This window comes from Pelecanus crispus, chromosome 2, assembly GCF_030463565.1.
Source record: "Pelecanus crispus isolate bPelCri1 chromosome 2, bPelCri1.pri, whole genome shotgun sequence".
Classification (NCBI taxonomy): domain Eukaryota; kingdom Metazoa; phylum Chordata; class Aves; order Pelecaniformes; family Pelecanidae; genus Pelecanus; species Pelecanus crispus.
This window is the reverse complement of record NC_134644.1, coordinates 146,032,411-146,044,546: the sequence shown is the minus strand read 5'-3', so window position 1 is coordinate 146,044,546 and position 12,136 is coordinate 146,032,411. Positions and strand designations below refer to the sequence as shown.

General features: G+C 35.4%; 1 protein-coding gene across 1 annotated transcript in view; it reads left to right on the top strand.

Moving 5' to 3' along the window:
- Positions 1-10,707, top strand: part of MMP16 (matrix metallopeptidase 16) — a 182,384-nt gene extending 171,677 nt beyond the window's left edge. The window contains exons 8-10 of the mRNA XM_075705269.1: positions 931-1,081; positions 5,638-5,753; positions 10,373-10,707. Coding sequence (XP_075561384.1) covers positions 931-1,081; positions 5,638-5,753; positions 10,373-10,707 — 602 coding nt within the window. The remainder of the gene's footprint in view (positions 1-930; positions 1,082-5,637; positions 5,754-10,372) is intronic.
- Positions 10,708-12,136: the final 1,429 nt, after the last annotated feature.

The following is a 12,136-nucleotide window of genomic DNA, read 5'->3' as shown; positions in this document are numbered from 1 at the left end:
TGGTGAAACTGCTGCTTCTGTAGACATGCATACCCCATTATAGGCAATATATTTAGCTAGTAACTGCAACAGCAGGGGTTCAACCACTGAACAATGCTGTCCAGGAGGCACTAGGCTATTATTTGTATTTAAGAAGGTTTAGGTAACCTGAGGTTTGTGTAGACACTGTGCTAACACCAGATAGAGTGTACAACTACCTTGTATTATTGGCATGTAATAAGTCAATTGGGTGGTTTTGAATGATTCATCACGCGCAACCAAACATTAAATCTTATTGCCACTGGTACTAAAGGTAATCCCCCATTAATTTCAGAAACACAAGGTTTTCACCTGTGGGACTTCAGAATGTCAGTTTTCTGTCTTTAGCCCACACTAAAGAAAATATGATTAAAAACAATTTTATGGTAATTTCAGAAATAATCTGTACATCTTTCATAAGTAATTTATCTTCTTGAGGAAGAGGAGAGTACAGAGTAAAAAAAGTACATGGTCTCTATGAGGACAGGAATTTCTATTTTTTATTTATTTATAAGTTTTCTTACCTCATTTTGTCTTAAAATTCACTCTTTTTTTCCTCATGAAATGTAAAACTGTTGTGTAGTATTGCTGTAAATGTATTACATTATCAACCACAAAGTCACTTGAGATTACTTCATTTTCATTCTGGCTTTGATCCCTATATAGTTGGTATCAAAATATTCTGTGGGCTTATTGAATGAAAGGTACTTTATAAATGCAAGGTATCTGTAAGGCATATTTAATTTTGCATTATCTGCAGTAATAAAACATTTTTCATTTCATTGTATTTGGCAGAACCACTGTAGCCTTTTGGGAGTCTTCCTTATTTCTTAGGAGTGTATTAATATTAATACTGACAATTCTGAAGACTAACACACATATATGTATGTGTATATATATGCTTTTGTACAGGTAACAAGTTCTGGGTTTTCAAGGACACTACTCTCCAGCCAGGTTATCCTCATGATTTGATAACACTTGGAAGCGGAATTCCTTCCCATGGCATTGATTCAGCAATTTGGTGGGAAGATGTTGGGAAAACCTACTTCTTCAAAGGAGATAGGTTGGTATAGGAATTCTGCAAGGAAGCAATTTGGTGGATATCAGCTAAGCTTGTTAATCTTTTCCTCTATTTCTCAAAAAAAGAAGTCAAGCCACTTGAACAGTTCATTTTCTGTGGATGAAATTAACCCCTCCTGCATAGGGGACCATACTGTTTTCATATTTCTTGTAACCTAAATTATATTTGTGTGAATATACTGAAATGGTATACGTATATCCAGTGGAAGAGTTATGTTTTAGAAGTCAAGAGGCAAGTCACAGTTGTGGCAAATTCAAACTTAAATATTCAAAGTAAGGTACTTATGTACACTCTTACCTGCTCCTTTTTATCCACATTTCTAAACCCTAGCACGTAAACAGGCAAGCCATGATCCAAAGCTTTTTAAGGTCAGTGAAAATTACTTCTCTTCTACTATTTAAAAATGAGGTAAGAAAGGGAAATGGCAGCTAAACCAGGAAGCTAGAGAACAATTTGAGCAGTTCCCTAGGAATTATTTTTAAATAAATCTTAAGTTCCCTTCAGAAGGGACACTTATTTTTATGATTAATAAAGAACAGAAAAAAATTGTAAAATCTGAGTTATTTTCCAGTCCTGAAAGAGACTTGCACTGGTCACTTAGTGTCTCTGTGTCTTCATTTCTCTCTCTGTAAAAGTAAGGGAAAGAATATTTGTCTGCTTTATAGAGATGTCAAGAGAACTCATTAATTTTTGAAACCCTGCAAGTTATCTCAGTGATGGATTTTACAGATTTTCAGGATGTTACTATGTTTGTTGATTGATGTATCACTGTGCAAATTCTGAGTCCTCAGAGACAAATTATTCTTTATTAATAATTGTGATGTTTGTATTAGTATTGTTAAAAGTATGATGACTGCTTTTGTTACTGTGCGGTATTTAGGATTCTGAGACACTAATAGTATTCATGGATCACTTAAGAAATTGATTTGATGCACATCATAGAATATGTTTAGCACACTACAGTTGATCATTTTTTAGCAGTACTGTAATATTGCACTACAGATTCCCACAACAAATTTTATTGTTAAAGTGCTTTTTTTTAAAAAAAAAAAATCTCCAACACTCATGATGAGGGAAGTAGATAACTAAGTAAAATTTTTATGGTGTTTGAAAACTAGGTATCATTTCAAGCAATCAGTTTCCACAGTGAAAAGGAAAGCCACCTAAATTATTTGCTTCCCATGGTTGAGTAGATTTTTGAAAAAAATGTAAGTTCATTTTCAGGTAATAATTTTCCACCTCTGCACTCCTGGGAAAGTATGTACAGTTGGAATCTTATGTGACCTGTACTTCCATTAGGCTTTTTTCAGCAGTGTCCTTTTATATTTTCACGAACAGACAGTTACTTACAGTCAGGACTTTCCTAAAACACTAGTGGTAATAACAGAAGACAAAAAGAACTATCAGAGAAAACATCTGTTGACAGAGAAGTTGCTACTTAGAGCTAACAAGCACAGTGAAACTCAGCAGGATATAAATGCAATACAGCATGTTAGAAGAAGATCAAACAACATGAGCATTGCAGAGATAACTGAACTGTTACAGGGTATTGACCACCAGTGGGAATAAACCTTTATACCACTAAGCTTCTCAATGTCTATTGTTTATATCACAATTTTTTTCTTAATGTAAAGTTAGAGTTGAATTCTTCTGTTAGTTTTAGTAGTAAGTATAAGTCTACTATAGGGCTGGATCTTTTCCTGAAGGAGGTATAACATAAATGTAGCTTCTCGGTGGCAGGAGGTAGGAATGAAAGGGAAACAAAAAGTTATGCCAGCGTCAGAATAACGAAGTATGTTCTTCCTTATGTAACTCAAGGATCTGTATACTTATTTTGTTTTAACAGTTGTCTGTAGTTAAGGAGCTCCAGGGCAGAATCTAGACAGAGTTAAATGTCCCAAAATGGTGGATGTACATTAAAAAGTTAGAGCAATAGAATACAAAGCATCAAATATTGGCTATAAAAAGAAAAAAAAAACCAAAACAAAACAACCCAAAAAACCCCCAAAACCCCAAAAGAGTAAGAAGATTTAAAAGTCCAAATAGTAAAAGGTATTGTAATACTTATACGTCTAAAGCAGCTCATGTATGGATTATCATTATTAATATTTGAAATGATCCATTTAAACACTAAAGATGATTCTTCCAAATAATTGTATGAAAAATAAAGAGGGGACAAAAGATGACTACAGAAAACATTTTGCCCTCTTTCATTCCTCTCCTGCCAGAACTGAGTAGTGTAGGACAAGATGATAGTAGGTTTGCTGCACTTCTTGACACATGGCCTTGTTTATGCCCCTGTCTGATGTGACTGGTTTTCATACTTTAGAGTTTAAATGAATATTTTTTTCTTCATAAAGCTTATTCATCCAATAGTTCAGAATATCATTAAGTAGGTAAGATTAGATACAGGAAAGAACATGTTTTAGCAAATATTTTCCAAATTCCCTTTTTCTAAAGCCATGAAATGCACTTTCATTTATTTTCCCTCTGTTACTTTATCAGTCTTTGAGATACAGTAACAAAATTTGTATAGTTTGTAAAGCTCAGATCACTCAAATCATCACTGGGGAGTCTGCTTGTGAACATTTGGCATGCCAAGGAGAATCAGGACTAGGCTTTTCTTTACCTTGTAGACATGCTCATTATTCCAGCAGAGATTGCCAAGATAGTATCATGATCAGTTGTTCCCTCATAGGATTTTTCATCAATGCTGAAAAAACAACGGGTTTGGGACTTTTGAGTGTGCATTGTGTGTGTCCTAAAAGACTTGCTTTTTAATGACAACGTATATTTTTGAAAGTCTTATAGGACTATCTATTTCCATCATGCAGCCTAGTGGAAAAACACAGAGGTTAATAAAAGAAGGAGCTCAAAAAGGTGAAAAGGTTGGAAGAGAAAAAAGGAAAAAAAATGGAAGTATGGAAATAGGGTTCTGGGAAAGGGGGATAGAGGAAAATGTAAAATAGTTGATAAAGAAGAAATGCAGATAAAAATGGAGATTAGAAAATAGAATATTAAGCTCAGCAAGGAGTGAGAATAAACAAACAGAGAGAGAACAGGCAAATGTGAAAAGAGAAAATGCAAACTAAGGATGAAGAAACACAGAGCCAAAAGATGAGCAAAAACTGGTTGCAATAGTATCAATGTCAGAGCTTTGTTTACTACTACTACATGTTGTTTCTTTCTCCATGTAAACTCTGAAAGGTGTTACATTTCAAAAATAAAGAGCATTGCTTTGTTGGCTGGTTACTGATGCATATGTGACTAGATTAAGAAATCAGGCTATAAAAATAATTTATGCATAAGAAAGAAAAAATAAATACAAATGTTTTTTAATGTAAGTTGCCAACTCTTAACCCACTTGAAATCTGCTACCTTTTAATTTCATTGAAAGTTTAAAGCCAGAGAAATACCCCACAGGGAGAAATACAAAGGAGTTTAGACCTTTTTTTTAAAAAAAAAAATTAAGATGTGAATTGATTAGAAGCACCTTCACAGGGACAACACATAATCCACTTAGAGACTCTTTAATGTATCAGGAATGATCATAACAAGGATTTCTAAAAGCTGAAGTAAAATGAATTCAAATTAGAAAAAGGGTCACGTTTTCAGCAGTGACCAGATTATTAATGAAAGTGATATATTCTCAGGCTCTTGATGTCCTGAAATGGCAAGCGGCTACATTTTACATAATTTTTCACATGACTTAAACTGATTTGGGGAAAAAAAAATTCTCCAAGAAAACTATGCTTTAAATTGGTATGCTCTAAATTAGTGGAGCCAATCAAAATATGAAATGACCCCCCCAATTATTATATCAGAGTACACAGAGATACTACAAATACAGTATGTTAATTCTTAGAAACAGTTTATAATAGGATATACGCAGCAATTTAGCCAGCTGCATAAGGACAAAGAAATTATCAACATTATCTGTAAGTGTAAATAAAATCACAAGTGTAAATACTTCTTACATGTTCAGGTTGCCTAGAATTTGCATGCTGAAGCTTTTTAAGTTGGAGAAGGGCTGGCTGGAAAAAAGGCACAAAAGCAGGTTGAATTTTGTATTAAACTATCTATTTAATGATAATGAAATGAAAAGCTACTGTAATGCATACATATAAGGAGTTAAATTATGATTGCTGGGAGTATTTTAATCTGGATCTACTGTCATTTTCATGATTAAAATGTTATCTAAAACATGAATGTATCTTTTTTGCATATATTGCATCTGTCTGTGTCACTGTGCAGAAGTCCTAGGCGCCAGAATTGCTGTGATTATAAGTGAGATGCATGCTGATTTAGTTGTCAAAGTGCAAAAATCTTTTATCTTCTTTCTGCTTACAAGAAACGGTTGTCCAGTCAGCAAATAGATTTCTTTGTAATGTGGTAGTATGTTCAAAGAAAAGAAGTCCAGTATTCCTATTTGTGCCTAATGAATGTAGCAATTGTTAGAAGGAAAAAATTATGTAGTTACTCATCTGCTGTTTTATAAATGCTTTTTTTTTTTTTTTTGTCCATTAAAAAAATTTCAGGTACTGGAGGTACAGTGAAGAAATGAGATCCATGGACCCTGGTTATCCCAAACCAATCACAATTTGGAAAGGTATCCCAGAATCTCCTCAGGGAGCCTTTGTCCACAAAGAAAATGGTATGCAAACACATTCCTGTTTTAATGATTAACTAACAGCCTTTATGTAAGATGGAGTAGTAGAGGGGTGATCGACTATTCAGGTTAAGTAGTGAAGGAATTCTTGATTTATGAACAGAATATTGCCTGCTATAGAACTTGCTGTTGTGAAAATGGCTGTTTGTTTGCATTTAACACAATGGAGAAGTGTCTTTCAAATTTAGTGTCATAAACCTTAATTTCCATTCTTTTTTTTCTTGTGTCTTAATTAACTTAATTTTTTTTTTGTTCTCTGCTGAATTATAATACCTCTTAAAACAAGCTTCCTAAACACAGTATATCTCTATTTGAATTGTCAAGGTGTTGGCTGTTTAAACAGCTTAGAAGGTATTACCTTCATTCTGAACAACTAGAAAAGGGAAGCTTTATCTAAGCAGAAATAACCCTAGGAATCTATGTAAATCAAAGATGTCATAAGCCCATAAGCAGAAATGCACATCACAGGGATGTTAGTATGAAGTGCTATTACCTGTATCAAAGTGCATCATCACCTAGAATCTCAGCTGGCCACACCCCCAGATGAATGAGAGCAGCCAAAATATCCTCCATCTATGAGAATTCAGTGCTACCCAGGGGCTGCTGGCAGGCTGCCAACAGAGCCTTCAGTTGCACAGAGTTTAGCTCCCTTTGACGGGAATAAAAATATGCATTTGCCATCACTTATCATTGTTGGAGAATTGTTGTATGGCATTTATGATTTATTTAGTAGTAGATTCTCAGTTTATTCTGTTTGCCTCACAGACAGCACATGTATATATTGCCATATTATTTTAATTTCCTTTTAATAAGCAGATAAAAAGGTTTCTTTCCTTGTATAAACCATTTCAGTCTCCTATTTCAACCTCTAACTTGATTAAGTAATTTACCATGGAAACGTTTGAGGTTTTTTTCAGAAATATGTTTAATTGCTTCCTTGCTCCGTCTCTGTTTTATCAGAAGCAGAAACCCACTCTGGATTCTGGCCTTTTTGGCTACGCTGGATTTTTTTTGTGTTGTTTTTATTTGTTTTGTTTTGTTTTTAACTGGAAAGTAGGTCAGTCAAGATGATATTCTGCATACATCCCACTCAACAACTGTTTATAAATGCACATATATGTGGAAATGGGCACAAACATTATGTATGCACAGACAAACATAATGGATATAACCTCTGCTTTCTTCCCTTCATTACTTTTTAAGCATATTTTTAAAGATTTACATCCAAAAGGAATTTAATATATATGTATGTATGTATGTATGGGTTTGGGTTTTTTTCTTACCTTGATTGCATTCTGCATAATGAGTTTTCTTTACCGTGCTCAGGTACGTGTGTCTCTCATGACAAATGAAAATTATCTTACAGTAACACCCAGACCAGTGGGTTTGAAAGTACTGCAGAGGCAGAACACTCATTCCTAAGGCAGGAAAGACTCTTGGTTACATCAAAGCCACTTCTCTTTTTTACCCCAGTGGCTTTGATAGTCTGTCTGACTCTTTGAATGAGGAGGGTGGTAAAACATGACATGAGATCGTGGAGGGGAAAGAGGGCATTCTTGGGCTTCTCAGAAAGCCTAAAAGGGCCCCAGGGTAGAAAGAGGGACTGAAAATGACAACATAAAGTTCCCAAGAAGACCACTAAGACATTTTCCCTGAAATCAAGAAAATAGACATCTTAAGAACCAGTTCACAACTCCACTGTTGTTTGTATGAGGAGAGAAAGAAACAAAAGCAGATGCAAATAAGAAGTACCACAGCTTAGCTGGAAAGAAGTTGATTGTGTTTTGCCTGAAACTATTTTCCTTTCTTTGGGCAGAAGCAGAGTTGACAAAGAAGTTTTACTATGTAGCTTCATAAGGGAATATCTGAAAGCATGTCTTCCAGTTAATTTATTTTGTTTTAAAGAATACTTTTTTCCTTTCTCTTGTCTTTCTGTTGTGTAAACCATGCAAATTAACACCTGCAGTAAGTCTGATCATAAAGGGGTTTCCTTCACTGTCCACAAAAATTTTGGGTAATCTTGCAGTAAGAGGCTTGGGAAAGATGAGAAAAAACAATTTCCTACTCATCACCCTGACTTGGTGTCCTAGAAGCTGGTAAGGTACAGGTAACATCTTTGAAACTCTCCCTTCTACTTCCCATATTGTGATTTAATTTCTAAACACTGTGGTAGAAATTCTCAGGAGGAGGTGAAGAAATTTCCTTTCTGTTGCTCCATGGAACCTGAGATGATACAAAGTTCTCCCGACTGGAGAAATCTTTCTTTCTGCCTTGAGAGCAGCATAGAAAATCTCACTTCCTAGCTAGAAATTCTGCTAAAGTGGATGGTGGGGCAATTTTTAGAGAGAAGAAAGAGAAAAGGTAGTCTACTTTATTAGGCCATTGAGGGGGTTTTTGCCTTGTGCTTACTACCACTCCTAATTTGAGTTTCTATTTGACACATTAGTGACTGCTAAGCCCTTCCATGCTGTTTGGGTCAGGCATTGTGCTCACTACTCTCAGCGACTAGCACCTAGAAAATTGTAAGGAGCAGCTCCCAAAGCAGGCTCAAGAAGTCAGGCAGGTTTAGATGAAATCACTTTCAACAGTTGTGTGAAGTCACTTGTTCTGCCATGAGAAGCAGTAAAACTACTCAGTCTCTTAGAACCACCCTTCTCTGCTGGTAACTTCCATCCTTCAGCTGTTACTGACTTATCCTGGTTCCTGCCTCAGTAAAATGACAGAAAAGTTTAAACTAACTTCAGAGTTTTCCCGTGGAAGATATGCTCTTATTGCAGAATTTTTACTGGATCTATAGGAGCTGGTAATTCCTGTGTTGCTTTGACTTTAACAGTTTTAATTTGATATTTCAAGGTATAATAACAATTATTACTAACGTCAGTATTCTAACTTATATGTACCCCTGATGTATACATACAAGTATTGTATATATATGTAAGAATATAGACTTAGAGGTGTCATATCTATATACAGTCTCTATATATGTATTAGAGTATTGATAGAGATAATATCAAATTTCCACATTTGAAATATTTATCCAGGGTCAGTACGTACAGTGCTTTCTTACATACATATTGTTACATGAAATGCAAAAATAGGGTAATCCATGGCTCAAAATACTGAAATTTTGCATTTGATAATATTTTTCATTTAAACTACAGATTGCTTCAAGGAACTTTATATAGGCTAAAATTCTAAAAGTTCATCGTATTAGAAGAATTACAGTCCTCTTTTTTGTTTTGTTCCAATCAGAATAGAAAATGTTCTGTGAACAAGCCTCCTAACTACTGTTTTGATATAGCTCAGCATTTTTCTTTTCTTTTTTCTTTTTAACCAGTATTATACTTTTCTGTAGATATACTAACACATTCTCAGATAATAAAACTGCAAGAGATTAGGAAAAGGAAAACAGTACCTTTTCCATGGCTAGAAGGCCATTAAAATTACCTAAATGACTAATGTAGAAGAATGTTCAAATATTATATATATTCTGAAAAGTGGCAGTAGATGATGAAGATTTTTCTACAGTTTGAGCTACAAAATGTACTGCCAAGCCTTTTTTTTTTTTTTTTTTTTTTTTTTTTTAGAATTGAAAGAAACTAACAGCTGTTTGAATAGGTGATTACTAACATTTATCTCCAGATAGCCAGTTACCAGTCTTCTCAGGAAGCATTGTTAAAATGACAAATAGTGCCCAATCTGTCTTAGTATTTTTAGTGGCCTTTAGTACTGCAGGAAATAAGCTGAGGTCTATAAAGTGAAGATAAGGAAAAATCCAGCTGTTTGCATTCTGTTCATAAACAGCAGGAGGAAGTTCACCCATCCTGAAGGTTTGTTTCTTGCCAGATCAATGCTGTTTTTCAGCTAGGGTAATAAAGTAATGTACATTTTTGGCAAGGAGTCAAGGGTTTGGTTTTCTTTTTTTTCCATTTAGGCATATTTAGTAATAACATTGGACTGCACCTAAATGATCAAATACTAGCTCTTTGCAGAAAACTTAAATCTGGTTACACCTGTTTTCTCTTGGCGAAGCTGCTGTTATTTCATCCAGTTTCCTTCCTCTGAAGTACAGCAGTAGGCTATGTGACATTAAAGAGGGTCAGTTCTCATTTCTGGCTAGCATAGCATTGCAATTTGTTTCATTAGACTTCCCATCTTAGAATCACAGAATCGTTTAGATTGGAAAACACCTTTAAGATCATCCAGTCCAACCATCTTGAAGAGGTTGTGATGCTTTAAAGTCCTGGCCCTGAGGATTCCAACTCTGGTTGGGTTTTCAGTGAATGAACAAATCAGCTGGACCCTGGTCTGTCAAAGATGATCTTCTCTGGAATTCTTTTTTTTTTTTTTTGTAGTACTGGAATAAAACAAAATCCCAGTTTATTGAATTAAAAAAAAAACACCCCAATGTTAGATTTTCTAGAGACAATAAAGAAATGAAATTTGTAAAGAAGATTTGAAAGCCTTATAACTGAAGTCTATTCCTTACACCTTTTTAATTTTTTAATTACAAAATAATTTGATACCAGTAGTTTCAGTTATGGTGTGTTGATGATATGATTTGATCTGATATGACCATGAATAATTGCAATTTTCTTCCTCAGGCTTCACATATTTCTACAAAGGAAAAGAGTACTGGAAATTCAATAACCAGATGCTCAGGGTGGAACCTGGCTATCCCAGATCCATCCTCAAGGATTTTATGGGTTGTGATGGACCAACAGACCGAGATAAAGACCGACACAGCCCTCAAGATGATGTTGACATTGTCATCAAACTGGACAACACAGCCAGCACTGTGAAAGCCATAGCCATCGTCATTCCCTGCATCCTGGCCTTGTGCCTCCTTGTCTTGGTTTACACTGTGTTCCAGTTCAAAAGGAAAGGAACACCCCGCCACATACTGTACTGCAAACGCTCTATGCAAGAGTGGGTGTGATGTAGGGTTTCGGTTTTTTTCTTTCCCTCCCAGGAGTTTGTGGTAACTTGAGATTCAACACAAGAGCTGTTATGCAGTTTCCTAGCTAGGAGCGGGCATCTGTCAGTCTGAAACAAAGCTGATCTTTAAAACCCAGGGGGTTGCCTGTCCTGCGCATGAGTGGCGATTCGCTCAGCTGGGAAGCTTCCATGATACAAAGTATCTGCTGTTTCTTCAGTCCTTTGTCTTTCTTTGTCATTCAATTCTAGGCCTTTCCTCTGCACGCTCAATGCCCTATAAACTATCAGGATTAACTAACGAAGGGGAAAAAAAAAAATCTCCAGTGTTTCTACATTTTTCCCTTAAGGCCTGTTCCCCTTTGAAAAATTTTTTGCTGAAAGTAAATTTTTTTAGAAAAACACAACAACCCACAATGGAACTTTCAGGAAAGTGAGAAGACCCAAAACAGCTTTGTCTCCAAAGAGGATTGCTTTCTGTCTGCTACGGATAAAGTCCTATACTCCTACTTCCAGTTTTGTCAGGTGGGAGATTCGGATGACACGCAGGACTTCAGACTGTTCGGACAGCCATTTTCCAACAAACAAGGGGCCAAAATATCTGCAATATAGTAACAGCCTTAATAATACATTCATTTTGTGTTTTTTACAGCTGCTCTGGGCTATGTCCTCGATGTTTTAAACTCATTTATATTCATTACTATATTCAAGCAGAACCTTTTTATTGGTTTGTTTGATTTTTGGTTGGTTTTCCTGCATAATCTTTCCCAAGCTGTACCAAGCCAACTGCCCCAGGCCTTTCATAGGTCTGTCAGGAGCACTCATTCCAAAGCATGGTAAAAAGCAGTGTGTCTCTGAAGTGGATTTCAGTGAACTAAAGCAACAGTCATGCTATAGAGAAACCTGATGCTGGTATTACATTGGTGGTGTAACCCTTTGAGAACTATTGCATCTGTTTTCAGAGTCTGGTGGATGTTAATCTTGGTTGTCATTAAATTATAGGATTGTGTTTGGGTAATACAGGTTTTAAAAGAAAATCAGTTTTTCAAAACAGATTTCCTGTGACTGCAAGTGAGTGTTTTTAATTATTTGCATTATTGATAGAAAAGCATTTGTAACATAAATAAAATATATTTACCAGCTACTTTCTGGTTAAAGGAACCAAACCTATTTTAATAACTTCTACCACTTACCAAGAATTTTTCTGAACTGGCGACAGTTTTATAGCTTAGCCTTTTATCTTAAGCATCTTGAATTTATCTTTTAAACTATGTTGCATGATAATTCAATTTGCCTCTGCAGAGGTGAAGTTACAGTTTCAAAGGAAAGTTAAAACAATGACTCTGATATTGCATGAGTATCCTCCAGTGTGTTACCCCTTTGCATGTTCACCATAGTTCTCAAAGGGTTAGTCAAATTTCTGGCCTTCAGCA